The 26632-nt window shown below is 44.0% G+C and overlaps 1 protein-coding gene and 1 long non-coding RNA gene across 5 annotated transcripts in view; one reads left to right on the top strand and one right to left on the bottom strand.

The window, feature by feature from the left end:
• Positions 1-151: 151 nt before the first annotated feature.
• On the bottom strand, positions 152-26305 carry arhgap46a (Rho GTPase activating protein 46a). 4 transcript variants are annotated; one of them, XM_029149831.3, is made up of 10 exons: positions 26083-26305; positions 16716-17225; positions 8020-9457; positions 5800-6454; positions 5507-5599; positions 3172-3245; positions 2693-2892; positions 1962-2053; positions 1700-1869; positions 152-1551 (listed from the first exon to the last, which is right to left on the bottom strand). In XM_029149831.3, the coding sequence occupies exons 1-10, from the start codon at positions 26271-26273 to the stop codon at positions 1357-1359; spliced, it is 3618 nt and encodes a 1205-aa protein (XP_029005664.1). In that variant the 5' UTR covers positions 26274-26305; the 3' UTR covers positions 152-1356. The 4 variants fall into 4 exon arrangements, with proteins under 4 accessions (XP_029005664.1, XP_029005665.1, XP_029005666.1 ...); XM_029149832.3 differs by having other exon boundaries at positions 5824-6454; XM_029149833.3 differs by lacking the exon at positions 26083-26305 and adding an exon at positions 22869-23086.
• LOC114855072 (uncharacterized) overlaps positions 26108-26632 on the top strand; it is a 48062-nt gene continuing 47537 nt past the window's right edge. Inside the window, exon 1 of the long non-coding RNA XR_003785861.3 lies at positions 26108-26245. This is a non-coding gene — a long non-coding RNA (uncharacterized LOC114855072). The remainder of the gene's footprint in view (positions 26246-26632) is intronic.

Here is a 26632-nt window from a genome sequence, read left to right as displayed (position 1 = left end):
TAAGAAGTGTAGGAAATTGTTTAGGGCAGAATTAGTCAAAGTCAAAACCATTATTTATTTGAAACCTATGTGGTGGCAGCTTCATAAGTCTGGGTGTCTTGGATATCGACTATCAAATATGAATCATAAAATAAACACAGTGGTTCTAAGCTGCAGTTGAACAAACCTTTATTATGGACAGCAACTCCATATTTTACCGGGGATGTTTGTAATCACACACACATATATATACACACACACAGACAGTGGTCTGAATCAGTCTTGTGTAGCAGGCGGTTACGGCAGGGAAATGCGAACGGTTAAATACAAAAACACCTTTTTAATTGCTTTTAAAAGCAAACAGTTAACTTCACCTTTAACCGGGATCATTAAACTACACTTGAGTTATTACTATTTACAAGCTAAATATATTTACATCTGCAAAGCCTGACAGGGGAGAAGAAAAGCTTTATTAACATTTTCATAGTGCCCGACGGTTGAACAGCTGTCCATTTTCAGTAAAGGGGTTTGTAGCAGATTAATTAAATGTTAAAGCGATCGTGTACAATTACCACAACACCCGTTTTTATTGTAAGACCTGAGGCAAAAAACATCCAGATCACAAATATAAACACAATTCTAACTTTTTTTATAGACAACAGAGAAAGAATACAGCCGAATAACCAGCCTCCCAAATCACCATGACAAACACTGTAATGACTGCACTCTTGTTTATCTTGTCAAAGCACTTGCAAGTTTATTCAAAGAGAATATCGCCACCATCCTTAAGAAAGAGCTTTTCCACACATGCTTCCAGTTTGCGCTTTGAGATGCAGTCTCGTTCAGATCACGCAGGATGCGGTGGCGTGGATCCTTTTGTTTCATAAAATAACATATGATGAGACAAGCTATCAATACAAATACTCAGCACAGACAAGCTTATTAGTGATACACCTTTGAAAGACATATTTTTAGTTTTACTGTACATAATAAAAGGCTAGATTTTTTGTTCACACTGACAATATCGTTCACACGCTAAAAAAAAAACAAAAAAACAAAAAACTTAAAGTAGAGCAACTAAGCTATCTTTACGGATTTTGTGCAAGCGATTACTTCTGAACTGAAGTAAATACTGTAAGACTCAGATTTCTTGACTATGAACACAGTGAAACCTATGGTGATGTGTACGGTCTTACAGTAAGAGAGGAGAGCACAAAAGTGCAAAGTCCAAACTTTTCTTATGCTCCTTATGCTGTAAGAGGTGTAATATCTCATCCCAACAATTTCCAGTGTCTTTTGAGCCAGAGGCAGTGTTTATTCATACTTATGTAATGTGTAACTAGACATAGCTGAAGTAGGCTCTGTGGCTCATGGTGTCTACACCACCCCTTCGATAAAGCTGGTGTCCAGGTGGACGATGAGCATCCTCAGGAAGGACATCTCCTTGCGTGTGTTCTCAAAGATGATCCGTGGGTCATCTGACTGGCACCTGAGGCAATTGGGGGCCATCACCATGGCCAGGTTGTTCACATCCATCTTGGTTATAGCCACATTAGATGGTTGGGCAAACACCTACATATGATCATATGAAGTCTTTTAAGCAATATGATAAATTGATGTTCTGTGTTACAAAGTTACCATAAAAAAACACACAAAGTAAACTGGATTATTTCTGCATTTAAATGGGTTGATGCTAAAGATATTATAATGTGTTTATTACCTGCAGGAAGTGGATGAAGTAACAGAGCACCAGTCTGTTGAGTTCAGGCAAAGACTGCACCACAGTTATGGCTGATGCTGGGTCATCACAGTTACTGACGCACTGTTTGTAGAAGTTCATGGGGATGAGAGGTTCCTCTAGCTCCCGATACCAAAGCTTCATAAGAGATGCTGACCAAAAAAAAGCACATACATGTAACATATGCCTTTGCGTGGAGCCAAGTACTTTAAGTATACATTCAAACAAATACATTCTCTCTTACCGGGAACATTAGGGTCAGAGAGATTCTCTGGGATCCTCCACTGGTCTACTTGGAGCTTCAACGCATTGACTTCATCAATGTCTCCAGGGACTCTGAAAATAACACAAGTGCTACAGTTACAATCAGTGGCCACAAGAGGGAACTCTACCTCCACCAGTCAAGAGCTGTTGCAAATTCATTAACAATGCACATCCAACTGTTTTTACATGTGGTCTGGTGGCTGAACTTCCTTAGTTCTTTGTTTGCAATATCTATTTGGAACAAAACAAAACAAAACAAAACAAAACAAAACAAAACAAAACAAAACAAAACAAAACAAAACACACACTCTCCTAACAAATGCCAAACCTTCTAAACAAGTCAAGATGTTACAGAACTAGATTTGCTGGAGATAATCTAACACAAACACACAGTTGTGAAGCTCCCGCATGCTTGTATGCCTGAGTACTAATGTAAACACATCATGCAGTATCAAATTAAACAGTGCCGCTCTCAAGAGCAAAGCAGGGGCTGTGTTTGTTCTGCTGTCTGTTCTGTGTACTGTATACAAGGAGAGCCCACTGTGAAGCAGGCGGATAAAGAAGACCCCACACACACACATTTGTTGATATACCCTATACATACAATAAAGCAGCACACAAGCAGCATTTTAGATCCCCTTCTAATTTCCTAAATTCCACCTCTTTCAGTGTTCAAGTGCAGACATGCAATTGGAGTTAGGTCTGTCTTACCTGAAGATGCCCTCGGTCTGAGCCCCACCTAAAGCCAGCACATACTGGGAAAGCTGAACCTGAACCCAGGGCAGTTTCCTGTCTGGAAAGAGCTCGCTCTGTCTCTCCATCACCTCCTCGAGGGAGCTGCCAAACAGGGAGGGGGTGACAATGGCACGCCTACTGTGGTCGATCTCTTCCAAGGTGGGCTTACGCAGCCCCTGGAGGTGTGAGAAAGGGGGAAATTTACTACCTGGATATGTCAGAGACTAGATACTAGTCATGGCTGCATTTGCAGCTGTGCGACTATGACTCGATCTGTGTTTAAGCCTCTACCTGTTTTTGTATCAGTGTGCCTGTAATTATGTCTCTGACGTGATGTGGGATGGCTCACATGTGAATCACAACTTTCAAACTTACTTTTGTGTCGGGCAGATGTGAACCATATATGAATGCAACATTTAACTTTCCTGATTTTAGTGTTTTAGTCTTTTGATTACCTTTTTGCCTCCGGTGATGGCAACCTTTTGCAGTTTACGATGGCAGAATTTGGCAAACGTGCTGATAGGTAGACCTGCAGTGAGACGGAAAAGGCAAATTCAGGTTTCAGGTACGATACCCAGTGCATGAAACAACATGCAAACCTTCAGTGTATCCTCAAAGACACCATGTAAAACCCTTAAGCATCAGGCATGACTGAACTCAGAATAATAAATGATTTGAATTTCTTCCCACAAACAGGGCAAGCTGTTTTTCCCACAGATGTCAAACCAAGTACAAGAGGCAGCCGGCAGTAACAGGAGAGACATGTTGACAGTGTGACTCTGGTATATGGGGATTAGAGCAGGCCCAGCTAGACTGTCAGGCTGAGGGGAGATTTACCGCTGCTGAACAAAAGCGTTAGAGACAGGATCCAGCCTACACATCCAGAGCTCAGGTGATTCATCAGCATACATAAAAATGAAGGCCCCGGGAGAGAAGAAGAAACAGAGGCTCCCTGTCTGTTACCTGCCCTCTATAGCTACTGTAGGATCGCTTTCAGACGTATACTACATTACAGTAACAACAATGTTTTCCGCGACAGAAAGACCTTTAGGACATTCAAGCAGCAGATGAACCCAATCTGTCCTGGGAAAAAAAGGCACTTCTCTTTGTCAAAGGAAAACCAATAGAAAAGTCTGACTGTTAGGTCATTGTCTGTGCTCGTAAAAATAAAGCATGTCCATCTTTCATTACTGTAGTGGTGAGTTCACGCTAAAAACAGTCTCTCAGGGGTCTACTCCAGTTCCCAGAATCTTCGCTATGTCACGCACCTGAACGAGATCCAGTCAAACTTACTTTAGGCATTTTAAATAGTAACAAACACTTTCCAGACTGCTCCCTATAGACAAAGCGCCCAGATTTACAGCAAACAGGTGACTCCTTGGCCCACACTGTGGGGCTAATCTATAATTATGTCCAATTAGAGAGATCACACCAGTAATTTACCCTTGATCTTGGCATGACGGCCTTTTTCTCAGAGGCTCCCAACACAGAGGCTCTACAGTTACTCTGAGAAAAACAAGAGTGCACTACTGGTGGTCTATATTTACATCAGCTTTGATGGCATGAAACAACACAAGCAAGCAACTAAAGGACAGGATTAAATTAAGCTCATTAGCTGTTTGGGTATGGCACAGCTAAGAACCCCAGCACACCTGTCTACACATAGGCTGGAGCTAAACTTAAAGTGACCATATTCTACCCCTTTTTAACATCAAACAGCTCTTGTCTCCTGACTGCTGCAACTGAGGCTCTCAGCCCTCTATCACAGCAGAGCTACACAGCCATGTTGTGAAAGTGAGCATCCAGCACAGCAGGTGAACTGTGTCTTTGTTTGAGTGAACGTGGCTTTGATGGAGCTGTAAGAGGCAGTGGGTTTGACTGACACTTGTGTGGGGACTTAGGCACTTCTATCTTACTGTCTACAAACACCACATAGACCTACAAATACCAAAATTGCATAATATGGGGCATAGATCCATGAAAGCATGCAGAGATGTTGTTTTGGTTATTGTCTGTAAGAGGCTCATCTCACTCAAACCAACTGCCCCAAGCCTGTAGAAGACAGTGTCCAAGCTCGTGTCTTGTGCTAAGTTTGACAAGAGGATTCTCGTTCCTACATGAAACTCCCACTCTTGCTGCTCACAGCTGCTTGTTGCTGAGGTCAAACCCAATGTTCCCGCTCCTCCATTCATCAAGCCAACAGCAGCTTTCATTATGCTCGTTCGAGACGCATGAGACTTTTTGTTCTTATTGTTGGCTTCGAGTGTGTGAGTAATGTTCAGTAGGCTTCTTTTCTTTGACCTCTTTTCATTTCATTTGAGCATAAAGTGTGCGAAGCCGCTGCCATAGTGTTTTACTGTGTGACGAGTGGGTTCCTCTCTGATGACATCATCACCCAAGCTGGCAGTGTGGGCTGCTTAATGAGGGCACGTGCAGATGAGTAGGTATCCAGTTAAACTGACCTCAGATGTGCAAGTGACCACTAATGTGATTCGCTATGTTCTGAAATTCGTTTTTTTTCCATCTTCGTTTTCTGTGAATGTCATTCATTGTGTTTGACAAAAATAAAACCTGTCTGATAAAATCATTTCCCTGCACAGCACAGCTATGTGGAATTTTCTGTTTCACTCAGGCTGGTCAACCTACAGTAAATAACAGGCTGGATTTGTACTGTAAAGAAACATCTTTGTGACTCATACATGATCTTTCTAACAGATGGGAAATAAAGTATAAAATGCTTTTAAAGTGATATGCCAGACAGGACACACAGTGAGTGAACAGAAGGCTTACCCTCTTCCTCATCCGTGTTCTGCTTTCGCTTCTTTCTGGACTTTGAATTCTTCTTCAGCTTCAGTTCCTGCTGTTCCAATATGAACTGAGTCACTACGACAGAGAATATTGCAAAGGTCATCTTTCTGCCTATCAGGTAGATAAACACACAACCGATGATCAAATGGTGGAGCTTGTAAAAAAACAATACTGGCCTGCTGGCAAGTTCATACTGAGACAACTCTCTGGCCTACTTAAGCAATGATGACAATCAGACAATACAGGGAGGTGCAGAAGAAAGAAAGGTGACCCACCCTGTTGCTCAGTCTGAGACTCACATTTCTTGTCGCTGGTGGGTTCCGTGTGTCTCTGGATGTAGCCCTCCAGGTAGCAGCGGAACTTGGGAGAGGGAGCAAAGAAGGCCAAGCTCACAGCCATTAGCTCCCAGCCTGCTGCCAAGCTTCTGGGGCTGGCGTTGCCAGTGGTCTGCCTTACCAGCTGCACGTACAGCTCGTCCCGTAGACCTGGCATGTCCCAGCACTTAGTGACAATGAGCAGGGCACAGTGGCGACGGTCCAGACGTGAAGGTCTGTCTCCCATGTAGGCCTGTACCAGCTTGAACATCTCGCAGGCCTCCTTTCTAACAGCTTGGTTGCTGGTAACGAGCATGGGCTTTTTAATGGATCCACGGTTCCATGACAGCATATTAGCAATAGAAACACGGCGACGAAACAGGCCTTGGGTATGCATGTTGAGGTGCTTGCTGGCCCAGTCTTCCATTCCCATGTCAGGAGGTGGGGGTTGCCTTAGGGTGGCATAGGAGAGCTGGTAGGAGGATCCAGTCGTACCATCACCGCCATCTCTACTGTCGTGGTTAGAAGAGCGGTGGGGCCCCAAGGAAGCGGTCCTGCCATCCACCATGCCTTTTTTCCGATTCTCCAACTGAACCTGCAACTCTAGAGTGCCTGCCTGCAGGGGAAGAAGATGACATCAGTTAGAGAAGAGTTGGAGAAAAAGAAGTGCAGATAGGTGAGGCATGAGTGCTAGACTGCTCGTCTACTGTACTCTGCAGTACTAGAGTAGAAATTGAGAATTAACGTAATTATTTCCAAATTCCTGAAAAGGATTGTAGTGGGGAAAGAAATCTCCTAAAATCCTTATGATTACTGGACTTGGCAGGAGTTTGACCAAAAACAACACCTCAGGTCCCTTAACAGAGAAAACTAATAATACTAATACCATACATTCTGCATCCTCAGAATCGAAGCTAAAAAATGTACTGATGGAAGATGAAATGAACTGACTGATGAAGCTCCAGAGAAGGTGGACACCACATTAGATCTTGGTTGCTTAATCAAATAGGGCAGATCTGATACATAGCTTTGGCAGCAAGTCCATAAAAAAAGAGAGTAACAAAAACAAATACGAGAAGGTTTGAATAGAAAATGTGGTCACAATCTTTAAAATTTCAAAGGGTTTCAGTAAGAACAAAATGTTCAAATATGAAATGTAATGAGGCTCACACAAGTTGTAATCTGTTAGTGAGCGTGAGTGATATAACAGAAGGAGAGAAGAACATTCCAGAACAGACTTAAGGGGCCTGCTCAGTGCTTCTTGGCTGTTGTCTAACATGCTAGGGCTACAAGGGCACCAATAAGCCATACAAGTTTGCTTTCCCTTCCTTCTCCTCTCCCTGTAAATCCTGTGCCATATGGGCCACAGCATCCCTTCTTCCTGACCAGGGAAGCCATGTCCTGAATCTCTCCGGCCTGGCTTGGGCCCCAGATACCCAAACACAGAGCTGGCATATGGGTATATGGCACCTGTAGTGCAGAGCAGATGGACGTTGGTAAGAGGATGACAGGTAATGCTGGGACTGGGGCCATAATAGTCAGGAGTGGTCAGCCTGCCCAACATGCAATGTGGGCATAGGCAATTAAGATGGGAATGTAAAATCCATTAATATATGTTGTTTCCAACAGGCACATTAGTGTGAATTTATGGTTGAAGATGGTTTTTGAAAACAACACCAATTATAAGCACAAGTGTGGTTGTGATTCCACAGCTTCTGTGCTGTTTGGTGCTTTAAAACTGATCTGCCCCAGTAGTAAGGAGGAATATTTCTATGTTTCTTCCAAACAAACGTTTAGGTTTAGATACTTTCAACAGTCAACAATAAAAAGAGGGAGTAACTAAAAAAGAATCATGTAATAGTTTAATCACACATGACTTGGTGTGTTTTTAAAACAGCGAGAATGAATTCTTCTCTAATCTGATAGTAGATAGTCTCTCCCTGGAGAGACATCAGTAATCAGATCTTTTTAAGACAATAAACTAAGCAAATCTGCTGAGATAAACAAATCGCACACCAACACAGACAAAACTAAGCTCTTAATCAGATTGAAATGTATCATAACAGAGGATAAGCCCAGATACATTCTCTTGCAAACTCTGGTTTGTTGCCTTTGAGAATTCCTTTGCATTTACTTTAAATTGGTGTTTGAACACACACAACATCATAGGTGGGAGTTTACCTGGGAGGGTGGTCCTGGTGTGTCTGGTGAGGACAGACTGGCTTGGCTATTTACACTCATGTCCAAGGTGTCAACCTTTTCATAGGTCCTTTTTTGCCTCCCTGGCATCTCCAGAGGAGTCAGGGTGGGGTTGCAATGGTTACTGGTCCTATTCAGTGGGCGGGGAGTCCCAGTGAGGTCTTCTCGAGATGCACACCTGCCCCCTGGCCCTCCTGCCCCACCGCCATACCATTTGAGTGAGTCTGCAGGGGAGCGTGTCCGAGGTACAACAACCCTCTCTCCCATCTCTGGGTCCAGCCCTGCTCTGACCTCCCTCATGGTGTTTGAACGACTCACAACCTCCCTCATCTCTGCCATCAACCTTTCATTTAGGGCACAAAGCTCCCCACTGCTGCCTACAGATCCTGGTCTGCCACCGACTCCACCACCGGCTCCTACTCTCCTCCTACTCTTTCTTCTCAGACTTGGGGAAGGGCCAGTGGAATAACCAGAGTCTTGATAGTTTGCTGTGGCTTGAGGGGTTGATGAAGCAAAGTCCTGGGAGGCCTGGCTGCTCTGTCTGCTGTGCCGTGCATCCATCGCACGCTGCACAGTAGCTTCTAGAACCCGCCAATTTTGTTTCTTATCCAGTGTACTTGGGCCTGGCGTCCCTGGTTCTCTGTCCCGCACATAACCTCGAACCTGTGGCACAGAGTGAGCCTGAGACTGGGGACGTGACTGTTGGTGAGGCTGGGTTAATATAGAATCCTGTTTGTTAGGGGAAGGGGCACGTGGTAATACAGGAGAGCCAGGCAGGTGTCCTTGTTTAGGATCCACATTAACCATGTGCTTAATGCATTCCAAACCAGCTGGGCTGTAATCAGAGGAAGAAGCATTCCTCCTGTGTCTGGACCCTGGATGACCTGAACCAGGATGCTGAAGGAGTCTGGGCTTTTGGAGGCTATGGGTAGGAGTCAGGCGAGACGGAAGTTGTCCGTTGTACAGGTGGGCTCCCTCTACCTCCATGTCTACTGGGGGTTCATCATATATTGGGCATTCTGAAACTGGTTCATCATAAATTGGGACAGTGCAACCATACTGAGAGACAGGACAGGGTGTGCTGGTCTGCGACCTGTGAAGGAGTGGACTGGGGTGGCTACTACCTGATGGCACTAAACAAAAGCTACCATTGCTGGCTTTTCTCAAGTGATGGGCCTGACGTGTGTCGGATGCCATTTTGCCCGAAGGGGCAGTTTTGTATCCTTGAGTGGAGCCTAAGTGTCCTGCTTGAACACTGCTGCTGGAGGGAAGTAGGTGGAAGGTGTTGGCCTTGCTGTGTGCACTGTTCTGAAGATGCTGCTGCACTGAAGGGCTAGGATGGCTTCGACTCATGCTGTTCACTTTCACCAACATGGCTGCCTTAGAACCTGGCACCGGTTGCCATCTCTGAGAAGCATCACTGGTGGAGAGAAAACATGAACATCATGATTTTCATACAAAGCATTAAGGATAAAGATCTTAATTCTTTGAACCTTATATTCTGTCACCCACAGGAATGGAGTAATTTATTTGATCAATTGCACGTACCAACAATCATTTTTAGTCTAGCAGTCACAATTGCTTGTCAAACTCTGTTTTGCAAAACCAGAACATAAAATGACTAAACACAACACATTACCAAAACAACTAGGGCTGGCTTTGGTTATAGGGGGGGGGGGTATTGTAAAGCATGAACCTGTTATCTACCCTTGTAGCTCAGTTTGTAGAGCATTGGCTTGTCAAGTAAAAGTTCCCAGACACTTTGCACTAGTTCTACTGCCTACTGTGGGGCGAATAAGGGAAACACACACACACACACACACACACACACACACACACACACACACACACACACACACACACACACACACACACACACACACACACACACACACACACACACACACACACACACACACACACACACACACACACACACACACACACACACACACACACACACACACACGGCTAACTTTAACCTCAACCACCTGCTTCTAATCCTAGCAGTTTAAAACAATCCAGACACTCTGGTCATGGTCTGAATAGTACATTCTCCTGTTCCCTTATGTTCATTCCCAGTATTCATTTTAATTTTTCTGTCAAAGTTTTTCCTCCTAAATGTATAAGAGTGTCTAAAGTGTGCTTTTTTTATTTACACACTTCCTAAATCTAAAGGCCAAACAGGTAAATAATTTTGAAGACTCACCTTTGCTCCTCCCAAGCACTACCTAACATCCAGGGGAGTAATTAATTACATCAAAGCTGATCACCTTCTGTCCTTGTTAATCCAAACATAAACACAAAGACGTGTAGAGCTCGAGGCTCAAAGGCTTCCCTTTTCCAAGAGCACTGACTCATTTGATAGTTGGTCTGTAACAGCAGGAAGAGGACGCAGGGGGAGGAGAGAGAGAGGTGGAGTGACCCCCATCTCCTTCCCACATCTCTTTGGAACAATGCAGAAAACAATTCCCCTGAGGTCCTAGAGCCAACTGCAAACTTCCTTTAGTTCCCTCTCTCAGACCTATACGTCACACCAGCCTATAGAATGAGTCACACGGCTTAATTGGTTTGAATGTAAACAGGGTCTCGTCTCAACAGTCCTGGTAAGTTATCACAGCGAAGACAAGGCTTATAACCAGCTGGTTCTCACGCGCTTGACTGAACTTTAGGACAGCTTGCCACGTTTGTTGGTAACACGCCAAAGCCTTCACCTCACCGACATGACTCCAATCGAGAGTTCGCTACCTAACACATAATGCACACGCAAACACGTGAAAACAGGAGGCTCTGACAGATGGGATTCACCTCAAACATCCACTGTTTATCTGTAACAGGGAAGTGTGAGTATGTATGGTTATACAGGGCGAAGAGAAGGGGACTAAAAGGTGACAGGCTGTAAATGTAGGAGGCCATTGTTTTTCCTCTTTGAAACTGTGTATGTTTTCTCACTTTGGCCTTGCTAAACTAGGGAGGTGATGCGGATGCTCGTTTCCACCTCGGTAGCTGACACACAGCTGAGTATTTAGCACTGGTTTGCTATGACATGAACAACTCGCACACTAAAACATCAATGGCTTTCTTGCAATTGGCTGGCCAAAGAACACAGTAGTAGACCTCACACGCAGAACCTGCTTCATTTATCATACAAAAACAAATTAAATCTTGCTGATCACTCATTAAAACTGCTTTGGTTCATACTATGTCTCTAAAAAGCATGTGTTTTTCTGTCCATGGTGGGTGGGTGACGTATTTTATGAGGACTGACCCTGAGATAGTAGTGACCACTGTTTCCTGTCTGACGAGGTCCTTTGGAAGACAGACAGAGAGAGAGAGAGAGAGAGAGAGAGAGAGAGAGAGAGAGAGAGAGAGAGAGAGAGAGAGAGAGAGAGAGCATTTCCATATGTAGCACAAACAGGAAATGCCTAATATAATGTTCACACACAAGGCAAAACGTATGGGCTGGATATTAACTATACAGTGCTTATTTACAGTTGAACAAAATGCTTGTCTTTATTCATGGAAATATGCATATCCATAGACAAAGTTACATTATATCAAACATAAAGTTCATTTCAAACACAGAGTATGAAGAAAAATCTCTGTTCTAACATTAGGATAGATATTCATCAAGAAGCACATTTATAGGCTTGCAAGGAGCAACTAATTTTCCATCCTAGAGCGAGGGATCTGCCTGGCTTTGTCCTAGTTGTTTGGCTGCTTTTGTCTAAGCTAGGCTCATAAAAGGTCGAGCGAGTTCACCCCTTCTAGTACTGGTAAATTAAGCTGGCTGTCAGCAGGGAGTCTGGTGTAATGAATATCAAAATCACACAGAGCCTGGTAGTCATCCCTAAAAACCAAAGTCTTCGAACTCGATCTAAAGTTTCTAATCCCATTACACGGCTAGCAGCTGAGTTGCATAATTACTAAACCCTGGTTTAACCAAATACACATATACACATTTCAGGTGAAAAGAGAGACAAGGGAAGTACAATGGCTAGGGAGGGAGGGAGTAGGAGTGAGTGGGGAGGGGCTGAAAGAGTGTGGAGCTAAAGAACCCAACTTAAAATGAGAGTAAATAAGAAGGGGTGAGGATTAGTCGTGGGAGAGTGCAGCGAGGGAATGAGCGGGAAGGTTGCCATTCCTCAAGGCTCATTCAGGGGGCTTTGTGGCCGTGTGGGGCGCATTAAACAATGCATGGCTGTGCCATTGTCACGGAGACGCCCCTCTAGACGTCAGTGATGGGGAAGAGTAGGAGGTGGAAGAGGCTGAAAACTTGAAGAGTCTACAGGCATTCAAACAAGCTCACAGTTCTTGCATAACACCGAACAGGTTTGGACTGTAAACATAATGAAATTTGTTTAGAAAGGGTGTGTTGCCCACTAGTATTCTGTCGGTTGTTTGTTGAATATAAGCTGAAGCAGAGGATTATGCAAAGCAATTTATCATAGACATACAAGAGATATAATTACTAAGGGGAATTATCTTCAGCAAACATTTCTCAAGCACAATCATAGACATGCACAAAACCCGTGGCACGCCTTTAATGAAAGTGTGGAGCTAGCATGTGACCGCTTTAGAAAGATGGAAAATATGACTAATACTACTACTACTACTAATAATAGGAAATTGCAGGTGCTTTGGAAACAATAGGGGTAATCTGGTTGGTCGCTAGGGCAGCAAATTCACTTATTAGTCATCAAATGGAACCTCAGTAGCGGAGACCTCTGTCACGGGCCTAAACATTGTTGTGGTGAGGTTGCCTCAACTACCAACTAAATATACTATGGGGTCACTTCTGTCAGCAGATGCTCTGTCTCTTCTTTCATTCCCGACTGGATTAACTGTTGTTGGAAAAGCAATCAGTTGAGTCACTGGCAAATAAAAATATGGATATGGAAGTTCTTATACACCCTGGGAAACAATTCTGAAAAACAGGGGTCATTATTCACATTGGCTGGGCAGACACCGGAAATTAGGTCACGCAGGCCAACCTTCTGTTACACAAACACCTCAGGATACAGCCCAATGGGAGCACTGCAGTTTGCGTAGAGGAAGGAAACAGAGAGACAAAAAGGATTTGGTGAAGATAATGCTGTATCTCTTACTTCACTAAAACTAGTGAAAACTAATGTCTTTCAAGGCTATCTCTTACAAGCATAAAGTCACGTTTCCATAAAGCAAAACTGGTGTCCCTTAACTTCCTGTGAACAACTGTCCTACAACAGCTGAACTGACGCACCTCTACTCTGAGCCAAGTAGTCTACCAACTGTGCATGTCTGCGTATCCTGTAGCCTAACTGTGTGAAAAGTGATGGGCTGGGTCAGAGTTTAGTCACTAGAATCATGTTGATGGGACGGGATGAGAAACCATCCTCTGGAATTTAAAAGGAAACTTACAGCTCTTTTCAAGAGGCCAGATCCAATTACTCTACTAAACAAAAACCTGTCTCTGTCAGTCTCAGAAACATGGCATGCCCCATTAGAAGTCTATGGTAGGGGAAACCTTAAAAGTGCCTTCCGTCCATTATTCAAAGTGCTAAAGTGTCTTATCAGCTGTAACTGGGCAGGAGACAGGGCATGCTCTAAACAGGTTAGCAGGTTTATCCCAGGCAAGTACACATTGATATGTATGGACAATTCAGTTATCAATTACCCTAACTGCATGCAGGCACAGGCAGAACACACAGACTCCACAAAGTCAACCTTACAGTTTCTAAATGTGACAAAAATAATACTACATAAGCTGAGTCAGCCAGAGCAACAGCCTGATGCAAGTTCATTTGTGGGAACCACGGGTTCCGTTCTTCATGTAAAGGCAGAGATATTCCCCTGCACCACAAGCTTGAGAGAGATAGAGAGAGAGAACTGTAAAAGCAGCGCTTTATAATAATTGCAATAAAACAAAGGCAGCTTTAAATAAAGTGCATCAGTGGGAAACAAACTGCAAGTTTGTAGTGTAGTTCTTGAGAGTCACAGGCTATAGCAATGTGGAACCCAAGAAACACAGTGCTGAGAAAAAAAAAAACAAATAACATGTCACTGCTACCAACCAATCCAAAGCACCTCGGCAAATCACAAAAACACAAATTCAAAGAGCGTTTAAGCGTTTAAGTAACAAAAAATAAAAATAAAAATAAACTTGCTTGTTGTTCCAGACACACTTGAAGCAACATCCGTAATTAACTGAAAAATTAGCTTACCGCAGAGTGTAGAGATAAAACGGAGTGCTTTCCAGTGTGTGTAAAATCCTGTGGTTACGTCTTCAGTAGTCTGAGATGAAAAGCATGAGAGGCTTGTGTTCTTGCAGTAACCATGAGGACAATGTGCGAGCCATTAAAAACTTTATCTACCCCATAACACGCCCCCAGATTTCCTAAATAAAGTCATTGGTGATTTGTCCTATACGTCTCACAAGCAGACGGTCACAAGTATACAGGGGGATTCCTGCTTTGCTTTTGGCTTTCTTTTGCTTTCATGTACAAGGCTTATTTTAAATAAAATGCGTAAACCCCCCTTAAAGAGAAACAAAAAGAAAATTCAAGTGAAATCAGTGTATCACATGCCCTGGATCAACTCAAAAGACAAAACAGAGCTCTAGCACTGATGTGCAGAAACACTCTAGGTCACCCCAGTGTTGTCTTACGCCACACTGTCATGTGCCTCTAAGCAGACTTTTAACATCCATACTATTTCAGCTGGTCCCCTGTAACTTAGAGGTTCTGTGAAGCAGGGCCCACACACAGGTAAGATATTTTGCAAGCTAGTTTACTTTTACTTTCTACATAAAGGACAGATATCAGTTCCCTATGCATGTAACCACATGTGACTGACATGTTTACGCCTGGAGACACAGGTGCTTCCCCAATGAGCTCCACAGGCTCAAAACAAAATTCCCAGGACATGTGATACGACTTGGCCAATGAGTAACAGAGATGGCACCTGAGTTGGCACAGAAGTCAAATATCTAAAGCTCCTACAAACACAATTGAATACGGATATGAGCGTTAACACGGGAGCAAGAGACTATCATAAGCCAAACCATCTAGTTCTTAAAACAACACACAGGGTGTGCTTCTCTATTATGAAGACATATTTATAGCATAAAACAGAAGGAAACTGGTATTGGAAGAACTGCGATGATGCTGCAACACCAAGCACAGCATTGTTTTTCAGAGGTCATTTGTTTTTTACATTTTACTTGTCTCAGCTGAAAATTCAAAAACAAAAAAATTTAAAAGGGAACATTTTAAGACATGTCTAAAATAGAGATATTCTATACGGTAACTAAGGTAGCCAAATCAATACTATTACACAACGGAACTGAAATGATTATGAAGTAACACCATATGACAATAATAATATCCGAGAAATAAAAAATCGCACTGTCATAAAAGCCCCTAAAACCCTGATCCTAAAAAAATCCTGTCCTTATCTGATTGTGAGAGATTGGTTAGCAAACCTCAAGCCACTGTGACCACTTGAACTCTTTACTTTAGCTTTCTGTGTGCTCACTGATTCTTGTAATCAGTGAACCTGATGACTAACTACGGTCTAGCATGAGTTTGTTTTTATCCGTTTTATGGTGGCAAATTCCAACCCGTCACTTTGGGAATACCTGCAGGAATATGGAGGCCAGTGAGCAAGTGAATGTGCATATGGCCAAGAGAATATCAAGCCCTAGTGGGTAACAAGGCTATCAGCTCTCTATAGAGAAACACAGCTGTCATTGTTTTAGGGGAAAACAGAAGAGGTTCTGGGAAAGGTTGAGTCAGTGGGGTACAGTGGGACCTTGTGGGGAGTTTTAACACCCCCGATACATACCAGAAACAATGCAACCAGGTGTCCAGGAGTTTTAGCATTCAACGCTCTATCTTCAATTTAATGCAAAAGAGATTAAAAGACAGACGGCAGACAAAAAGACCTCTTAATGGCTAAGGTGAGAATCAAGATGAGCAACTTGAGAAGCAGAGTAGCTGCAGCAGAGCCTCCGCAGCAGAGCGTCAGTAAATCAGCGGGGTTCGCCTTGTTTATAGGCAAATGGAATGTAGCAGTTCTGCTTGTTATTATCCACAGATAACACTCTCACATGCCTCTCATGCATTCACATTACAGCTCTCACCCATAAGAGGCATTGCTGTATTCAATAGCCTAGGGTCTAGATTTGTTTTAGGAAAATGAAATGAGCACTGGAGCAGAAAGAAGCAGGGTGGTGGGCACACAGAAGGACACTAAGACGGTCTCAATGGCCATGTGCCAGGGGAAACAGAACTGGCATGTCTGGAATTTCACTTGGAGGGAAGAGACAGTGGTTTGGCTGAGGCCACAACGCCACGCCGGGATGGGGTCTCTGAATGAGTGTTAGGGGCAAATCCACACCAGTAAACCTAGTATGAGGGGGGGGTCATGCTCTGCAGTACAACTGATTGCCAGTCTCCACATTTGGTAGCAACTGGATAAAATGCCTTATGTTTAAAGGAGATGTGGATGAGTGAAATAAAGCTAAAAATAAACGTGCAGTCACCCTGAAAAATCAAAAGATATGATCTCAGCACTCTTTTTCATTTTTAAATCATTTTTGAACTAAAAACATGTTGCGAAGCCTTTCACATTTCCCACTATTCTCTCTGTGATATGTTCCAGTGATGACTAACATTCAAAGGTTTATTAATGCTTACCTCTGTGATTCTTTGCTGCTGTCTGTACTGTGTTCTGTACTGCTTCCATCTCCCTGTGATCTGCTCTCCAGTCCTGGGTCTAACTGAGGGTTGACAGCCTCGTCACTGGCTTCCAGGGGGGTTCTCGGGACAGGGTTGTCACTTTCTTGCTCAGGCGTAGGGATGCCGCGCCTCTGGCTCCCTACACTGCTGATGCTCCCTGTGGTCCCATGGGGGTGCCTGTCCACAGCCCCTCCTGTCTGCTTGGCCTCACTGCATCGCTTCATGGCTTGGAGTTGGGAGAGAGGTACGATATCGGCTCCCTGGGGCCGATGCCAGACTGTGCGGCGTCCAGTAGAGTTGTAATAGTAGAAGCGGCCACTGTGGGGGTCGAACAGCTCCCACCACTGGTTACCGTCTGCCTGGCGGACAGGAACACCTGTAGGGGGATCCCACCCGCACTCGCCAGTGGTCAAGTTCACATACATACGTTCGTGAGAACGTGGTTCCAGGATTTCCACCCAATCAGAGCTGAATGAGAAGGAACAAAAGAGAAAGTGTTATTTACAACTGAAAATGGCAACAGATTATTTCTTCACAGGATGATGATAATGATGCATTAGGGCCAATGCTCATGTCCGTGTACTAATCAACTGAATAAGCAATAAACAACTCACACTGTGTAACAGAATGAGAGACTTGCAAATGCCCACTCCCCCATATGGAGAGTGTCGATGTTTGTGTCCCCTACACGTATCTATCTGTATGCATGTGTGTGTAGTGATGTCATTTCTCTGGTAGGCAGATAAGGAATCAGGCTGAATAATAAGGAGACAGGTGGACACACTCAGTGAGACACAGGCGTGTAGTCAGCAGGGACCAAAGAGAACCATATGCCCCAGCGCATCTAATGCACACAAAAAAGACACACACATGGCTTAACTACAATCATGGGGTGCAGCCAGCTCAACGCAACACACACACGCACAACAAAACTGTTGACTGTGTAGGAGTATGGACACACAAAAAAAGAAGAAAAGGAAACCCCCGTTTGCAGGGGTCAAAAGTGTTGTTACACTACACAATTGAATACCAGGGTCCCACATTATGTAGGCATCGTAGCTACCTATGTAAATCAAATAAGCGAGTATCGCTCCTTGCTGATTTATCCAGGTCACGTTACCCTTAAATGAGCTTCATTATATCCTCTTTGATCTAGTTCCCAAATTCAGGCTTTAACTGTGCCAGTAAATCCACAGTGGGAACACTGCACACAGCCAGCAAGAGGCCTTTCCCATTGCTTAGCAGAGTCTAGATTGGACCCATTGAAAGGAATGAGAGAATTTTGGTAAATCCCAACTTTCTCCTTTTCTTTGTGTGTAATGATCACTTTAGGGTCCTGGCAAGGTCAAGTGCTTTTTCTTTTTTAGTATCCCACCCAACTTTATCTATGTATATCTTGTTTTCTAGGAGGGAAAAGCACCAGTGGGGAGGAATTAGTGGCACAAGAATCTGTAGTAGGTTTGGATCATTCCCCAGCTTTCTCAGCACAGAGAAGCTTTTCTTCTCTCTGTCATGGTTGTTTGTGGTACAAGCCTTCTGTCCAGGCTACCTGTGACGATCAGAAGAGGCACAAATCTTAGCACGAATAAGAGAATAAGAGAGACCTCTGCACCCACCCCATGCCCACATTGGATCCTTGTGTGGCTGCCAAATCAGCCAGTGCACACTTGGTTGCAGAAATAGATGTAGGAGTGTAGCAACAGCCCTGCCAGGGTTACAGTGTCACCTTAACAGCTGTTATCCCTTTTACCCACAAAGCCACGATTGGCTTTAACATAACCTGTTCATCAATACAGTATAACATATCCATTACTGTCTCTTATGTGCTGCCAGCAGTGCTTTCTCAGGCTCCTGATAGGTTATTTTAACAGCCAGGTAAACACAGAGGGAGCAAAGAGAGGATATAGGCAGCCATGTGTCCCAGTGCTCCGTGGGGAGAAGCAATCTGGTACAGGGCATCACATGGCCTTAACAGGTAGAGTGGTTTTAGAGTGAGTTTTTAAACACACCTGGGAGGACAGAAATGGGATGGAAAATGAGAAATTATGCAAACATGAGATGCCCCACAGTGAGAACAAGCAACTGGAGATACAACACTAACGGGTAGGAAGATTGGTATGAGGTTCTGCATTTGCCATCACACTCTGAAGTGTTTCTATTCAAAAATAGCAAGACTGCGCTTCCTCTCAATTAATATTTTTTCCAACGTTCCACAAAACCAGTGACACTGGGGAAATTTGGACAGATCAACGCATACAGTGTCCTGAATGGCCCAACAGGAAACCAGGGTTTGACAGTCAACTGGGGAGGCAGTGGTTGATGAGTTTAGCAGCATAAGGTGCAGTAGTTGCACAAGAACCATTCTGAATAAACAAACTGAAGCTAAGGCTGAGAGTGAGCCTGCTGGGTTCTGTTGACACAACCTGATAAGCAGGAAGACAAACTCTTCTTTTCAGGTTCTGAAATTCATGGAACATCACTTTCGTTACTCAAAAAACATGCTTGTTACATGGCTTTATCACTAATCTACAGTGAGGGCTATCAAATTTACATTAAAATGATTTAACTGTGTGAAGCAGACCAACTACAGCTTACATGAGCAGGATCTTAGTTTCTGCATATTTTAGAAGTTGAGAAGTGGCAGTTGTAAATACCCTGAAGGAACTCTTCAGTCTACCCAGCTTCAGGCGATTCCCGGACTCAAGGAGCAGACATCCCATTATAGAGCAGGACTCCTAACATCCAAGGCTATAAATGTTCATAAATGGCTTGGAATGCGGTTTGCACCAGGTCAGCTGAGATTCATTCACAAAGAAATGTTTTATTTTGATCTAAAATAAACCTAACACACACACAGTTTGAAGGACAAAGCATCTGATTTACCTCTGGGGAAATTTAGCCTAACTGAAACAGACTTGCCAAAGACCCATGTTAGGGGTTTGTATGGACCTAAAGCTGCATTCAGTAATCACATGGAGTCAAGGAGTAGCTGGATTTCATGCATTCCATTCCAGCATATTTTGCTCAGTGACATTTTAGCTGAGACACAAATTTCAGTAGTATAAATAGTGTGTTCGCTCACTTTTGTGAAACTCTATTCAGCACTGTCCCTTTTAGAGGACTTTTTAAAATATGTCTTCTAATCCTTTTTAAAATCCAATAGTTTGAATGGCATATACGACATTTGACTATCATTTGAGCCATAGAGACACTTCTGAAGCTTATGGTTATTCCATACCAACTAAAAATAAAGCGTGTAGAGCTGAAAAAAACCTGTGCAAACAGAGTCTGCCACTGAGACCAGCAGTCCAAAAATGACACATGCCCACAATCACACACATGCAAACATAAAGACGCGCACACTCCTCCTTAACCATCTCGGTGCCAGAGGTCTCCTTCTGAAGTAGAAATACTTCATCTATCATCCAAAGTTTATAGCCCGCTCCAAAAATAACTAGAAGAGAGTGGTTTCCCAGAGTGAGGGAAACAACAGAATATAGCTCATGGAATCTGCTCCATTGTTCAAAGCCAGTGCCAAAGTGTAAATGGCACTCTTCCCAGCAGCGATAAACATAGAGGATTGGACAATGCGTCCACTAGAAATAGGGCAACAAGCAGCCTTGTGTCATTGTCCAGTCCTGTATTTCAAACAAAGTCAAATACCAGTATGGTTGCTGATTTAGTCAAAAGGATAAACCATACAGAAAGAAAAATATAGGTTTTTACTCTCTAGCATACAGCTACCGACTAAACCATAGCAGCCATGGTTCTTCTGACAATCTAGTAAATGCAGAAATGCAGCTTTATGCTTAAGTGCCACTATGACTATGAGTCATTTTTCTCGTACAGACAGGACATCCTACAAATCAAATCGTTGTGCCCATCAACATGTTAGGCTGAAATAGACAACACAGCATGTCAATTAAACTGCCATTTACCATGTAAATGCCTTGCTTTTTGCAAGGTTGCTTTTGCAAGGTAACCTTTTCTACAGTCTTTCAACAGTCTATTCTGAGCCCTAGCTTGTGGCTGTCTCTCGTGAACCACGGCAGGTTGAGTTCTCACACAGGGCCTGCCATTCATATGGGAAACCTTAGCACTCAGGCACAGTAACAGTCATAGTAAAAGTCTACCCAGATGGGATATTTACAGACGTGCCATTTCCTGTTTGGACACATAAAATACCCTCTTTCTCTCTTAAGGTACTGGTAGACAAGAGGAGGGTTTAAATTCACCCTGCCTTAGAATTACAAAACCATTATAGTGACAATGAGAAACTTTCAAATCACTCTGAAACAAGCAGAGGCCTGTGTCTCAATATAATGGAAAAAAACTGCCTAGAGCAGATTTACAGTTCTACTGGACTATGTATAAAGCATGTAAAAGACTAATCATAGCCATTAAGCAACTTGCTTATCTCGATGTTGCAAACAGGAGAAGGGACAAAACCTGTATTTGGCAGAAAGTAGCTATGACTAACGAAGCGCATAACTGTAAATTCGGGCACGTTAAGGCCAAAGTCCCTGGCGGTACAAATACGGCAGAGCCTCTAGCATATGTAACCCTATCAGCAGCAGAGCAAATGTAAGCAAGATGATTTAGACTATAATAGGGTTATTAAAAATAAACAAAGAAAAGCATAATTCAGACAGACTGGGAAGAGTTGACTATTGGTTGCAGGATGTGTGTGCAGGCGGCCACACACCACCCAGGCATCCAGAACAATCAGGGGGCGTGGAGAGAGTGCACGTTTCAAATGACAGTAAAAATAAAAACATCTTGCACCTGTCATACACACATTCTTAGGTTCTTTTGTTTAACACCTCCCATTTCTGTCATATCATCAAGGTTAGAGGTCAGTACAACTGGCCCGTGTGTGGTGCATTAAGTTTACCAATAAACAAACCACTATAAAGACTGCCCAGTCTGTTAAGGAGTAATGGACTTCAGGTTTATACCTTAAGTGTACTACACCCTTCCTCCATTTTTACCTCCCACTCCTCTAAAGTAGTTGGAATCCCATTCTTATTTGTGGAGTGCTGACGTTGGTTATTGGCCTTCACAGTGACAAACATCAGGCATGACATGGACGTCAGGCAAGCGAGGTAAAGCACTCAGAGATTAAACAGCCAGGCGGGCACATGGCTGGCAGGGGGGGGTAGGTTAGGAGGATAAAGATGAACAGAGGGGAGGCTCCTCACCATGTCACCGCGTTCACCTTTGAGTCTTTATTGCAGACGATGCTGACCTACTGTAACAAACTTTGGTGTGACAAAGCCAAATACTACTTTCTGTCAATTACTGCGAACATAAGCATACCAACTCTCCTGTAAGAATACAAAAAACATTATTGAAGAAGTCCTAATCAATCCTGATCCTGACTAACATTACCTGGGCTCAGTGTGCTGAACTGTTCTGAGTCACTCAAATGACTACACATGCTTCAAACAGTGAAAACTTGATGGCCTGGTTTAGTGAGTGTGAACAAACCATGTTCAACAGGCATATTCAAGTGACTGTGGCAACTGCTTTTGAAAAAACACACACAAACACACTGTTTAGATAGAGGAATGAAATGTTTCTTTTTGTTAGATTCTGAAGTAGATTTTCCTGTTATAAATACGCCTGTGTCTGCTTTCAGGGACTAAAGAAAATGGTTACCTAGTTAAGAAGAATGTCATGTGATGACTCACTTTTATATGCATTACAAAGCCTGTGAAATGCTCCCCATTCTGAAGCCTGGTATAGGACAATGCAGACTATTGTCAGATCGACAGCCAGAATTCATTCAATGAGAGCTCTATGTTGTTGCCGTGCAGCCAATCAGAGCTGGGCCGGGGAGGGGTCTGAGACATGTATACGGGGTCCAGGATGACCTCCTTCAACAGCTGCCTTAATCCAGAACTAGAGACAGTTTCCCCTCTGCTTCCACTGGATTAGACTGGATTTCAAAGATTGCACAGACACCTTCAGTAACGAGTTTTTCCCATGCTGCTTTCCAGCTACTGATTTTACATGGCCCGAGCGAATTTATTCCATTTAGCAGCCAAAAACATTCACTCCCACTGCAACAAACCGATTCTCTACGAGATGTGAGATAATGGTCCCTACCTCACTAGCAGTTCCAGGAGAACATTCTTGTGTTGGCAGTCTTGAATGTTACTTCGAATACCCTCTCTATAATCCGCCTACAGCCTTACCGCAGTGAAGCGGCTCTGTGTGATTTCTGTAAAGAGTGTATTGTCTTGTCCCGCCATCCAGCCTTCTCCTGCGATCGCTGCAGCTTTCAGATGAAATGCTGGAAACTTCCGGCGCCCTTGCTGCTCTGCTGGACAGTCACTGTCTGTCTGAGGCACTACTCAGCAACAGGGCCAATAAATTTCCTTTTATAGGGGTAAGGCCAGCCAAACAGAAGTCCCTGTCCTTCCTAAATTCCACCCCTTTCCCTAGTTGAGGAGCATATGGGGACTTTTCAGGTCAGACTATGGACGAGTCTGAACATGTGCACAAGAGGTTGAGGACAGGATCAGGGTGTTTACCACATACAGACTGGCCTTTCTGTCCAGTACACCAGCTGTCAGACCAAGAACAATAGGGTCACATTTCAAAATAAGACCAATGAATAAACCTATGATGTATTAATTGTGCTTAAAAACCCTGCATATTACCAGCCCGAACATTATATTGTCAGCTTATTTTGGGTCATATGTTCTGTAAATGACAACATGTTTTAGGTGATCATAAAAATAAATCCAAGCATTCTCATTTGTCATTCATGTGCCGCCATCTTATCAGTCGCTGGTGTGCTTGTCTACCACCATCAGTCTGGAAGTGAATTTCAAATTTGACCATACCATCCCCCAGAAGCCACCCTTGCTGACATAACAAATGAGGCCAGAGTCTAATCCTAGACCAGTTACAGGGTGAGTGGGGGGTCAGCCACTGGCCAAGGAGCCACACAGGAAAGAGACGTCCGGCTTGTCCACCAGAGGAAGTGAAGGTGCAGACAACAGGCACTGCAGCTTTGGAAATGCTGGGGAGCCTGGTGAAGATGTTAACGCTGGGGCTTAGCGGGTCCCAAGAGAGAAAAGTGTGTGTGTGTGTGTGTGTGTGTGTGGGGGGGGGGGGGGGGGGGGGGGGGGGGGGGGGGGGGGGGGGGGGGGGGGGGGGGGGGGTGGTGGGTGGGGGGTCATCATAGGGTATGAGCAGCATATGGACAGAAAACACTTTCTCGATAACAGACACTTGTGTAATGTGATACAAGACACACACAATCTGCACAGACAATGTTAAACTCGTGGGATGGGTTCATCTCTTTGTTGTCTGTTGTCTGTATTTTTGTGCAAAATGAATTCATTTTATGCTAACATTGAGAGGCACTGTAGCTGCTTACTACAACTATACAGTCCTGTTCAACTCTTCCGAGGCTGATGATTCATTTACCCTTGAGGCCAATTTCAACACATCACCCTTCCACAGGTTATTATCCTCTGTAATGCGCGTAAGTGATGATCAGCAGTCTTAGAATCAGGTTCAACCTACAGTGAGCCAAGACATTACAGCAGACTTTAATCCCCCACAGAGGAATGGTTTCAGATAACAGTGGTTGAAGAGGCGTGTGTTTGGGCAAATCACCTTACGTTCGTTACCGTGTCATTGTGGCAGGCCACAGACAGATTAAAAAGGTGTGAAATGAGGCAGGGGGTTAAAGGCACTGATCTATGTGGATGTGGCCACAATCATAGCACAGAGAGTTTAAAAGAACCAAAAGTTGGAAAATATTATTTGACGGTGTGTGTGTATTATGTCTGTTTTTACATCACAGACCTGTCAGAAACAATAATAAGCCACGGTCACTGGAGCACAAGCTCCAAATTATGTCCCAACAAGAAAACAAACGGGTTCATTGTAAAACAACATCCTGTCTGGTCGTAGTCAAAAGGAACAAATTTAATCAATTTCATTACTCAGATACACGGGTTGCTCCCCTTTGTTTACTCACTGTGAGGCAGTAAGTAAACAGCGTAAAAGCACTGTATTGTCTCTTACACTGCACTAACTGATAAACCTAAATAACAAAGCAGATAAGACTTGGAGGCGCCCATATTCAAATGGTTTGTGTTTGTGGCTCACAGTGGCATACGAAGACGCTGTGGCAGATAAAAATGCAGTGCTAGACAGATAAGACGTTTTGACCACGGCCACTCAGTTGCTAACCAAGATGCGAGCACCAGCTGGCAGCGAGACAGAGGAACTGCTGCACCCAGTAAGTCAGGTCGGTGTGGCGTGCCAGATAGCTCCAGGCTACACAGAAATTACATCTGACTGGTCGGTTCGCTTGTCAGACGAGGAACACGGTACAGTGTACACAAGAAAGTACACACAGGAGGAATCCTCAACCACTAGGGGTTTTGAGGCTGCACAGATTTTTGATTCTGTTCAAAAACGAAACTTCCCCACATCAAAATACACATCCACTCAAGAACCTCCATGTGCCCGATGGCAACACATTATAATATACATGTACTCCCTGAAGTAGAAGCAGTTAAAGTAACTAAACGGCTACTTGCAGAACTACCACTTTTCTATTTCAAATCGACTGTGTGGAATCAAACAAACCGTCTGTCTAAAGAAAACGACGAAAGCCAAACAAAGCTGTAATGGCTCTGAAGTCAAAGCAGATGCTGACGAGAGCCAACATGTGCTGATCAGAGCGGTCGTTAGAGCTGCGAGCCTCACGTTACCTTCCACCAGTCAAAAGGAGGGCGACAAATGGGCCGCGCGCCACTTCCCTTCCGTTACTGTTACTGGCCTCGTACCACACGAGAGGCTTTAATTAGTTCGCCCAATTTGCGAACCGGTTTGGGGGGTAGTTAAACGAACAGGAGCTCTTTCTCCCCGACAGCTGGCTCGTTAAGTCAACGCCACTTAAAAAAATAACAAAACCTAACTCTACCGTGTGAAACTGATCGCAGAGTTTCCACAGCTTGTTACACGCTAGTAAAATGCCAAACACACAACTAGTTAAACGGCCCTGTAACGTTCACGTGAGCAAAAGGTCCTCACAAAAGCGCCGACTAATAATATTCCTTTCGACATTACTGGATGGTTTAAATCACGTAGCTACTTCGTTTAAACAACTACATCGCTTTTCACATTTAAACTTTAAGGCTTTTATAACAAGCGGGTCCCGCTGCCTGGCTGTTGGCTGCCCTCTCCGTCCAGTTAGCGGCGGGTCGAACGCGAGGCGACCGAGCTCCTGCGTGCAAAACTTTCCCCCGTCAAAGTTTTCATCGGTTTAAAATTGAACTGAAATTGAGCTCACCGTGTCCCGGCCATTTCTTCACATTGTAAACGTTGCGTGGGCGAGAGGGGGAAACCGCGTCGGGCTCGCCTCGGGATGAGGATCGGCTTTCTGAGAGCACAGTCCGAGCAGGGAACGCGGGACAGCGCTCGGTGAATCCGACATGGAGTCCCCGCCTCTGCACGTGAGTCATAGGTTGGGACGAGGGTCATCCAGTCTGCACCCCCCACCTCACCGCCCCACAACTAGCAGTTACCGCTTACTAGCTAACCAAAACAATATTTAGTGGCTGACTTGGCTCAACAACACCAACGCAATTAAATTTAAAAATTGTGTGACCACAACTGTCGCATTGAGCTGCTGGGCACACGTAAATACTTGCAAAGTTGATTTTTAGTAGTTGGAGGAACATAAACAATTTATTTCTGTGACAGAAAACAACGTATACTCGTGTACTTATTTTTATTTAAACTAACTTAGACTTCTTTACGTGCTTTTCCAAAAAACAGCTTCAAGGCGAACTTTGCTCATCCCTTTATCGAAGCCACATAGTAGCAGCACAGTAGCAACG

This window comes from Betta splendens, chromosome 5, assembly GCF_900634795.4.
Source record: "Betta splendens chromosome 5, fBetSpl5.4, whole genome shotgun sequence".
In the NCBI taxonomy this organism is placed as follows: Eukaryota; Metazoa; Chordata; class Actinopteri; order Anabantiformes; family Osphronemidae; genus Betta; species Betta splendens.
Note: the sequence above shows the minus strand (reverse complement) of the source record. Positions and strands in the feature narration are given on the sequence as shown.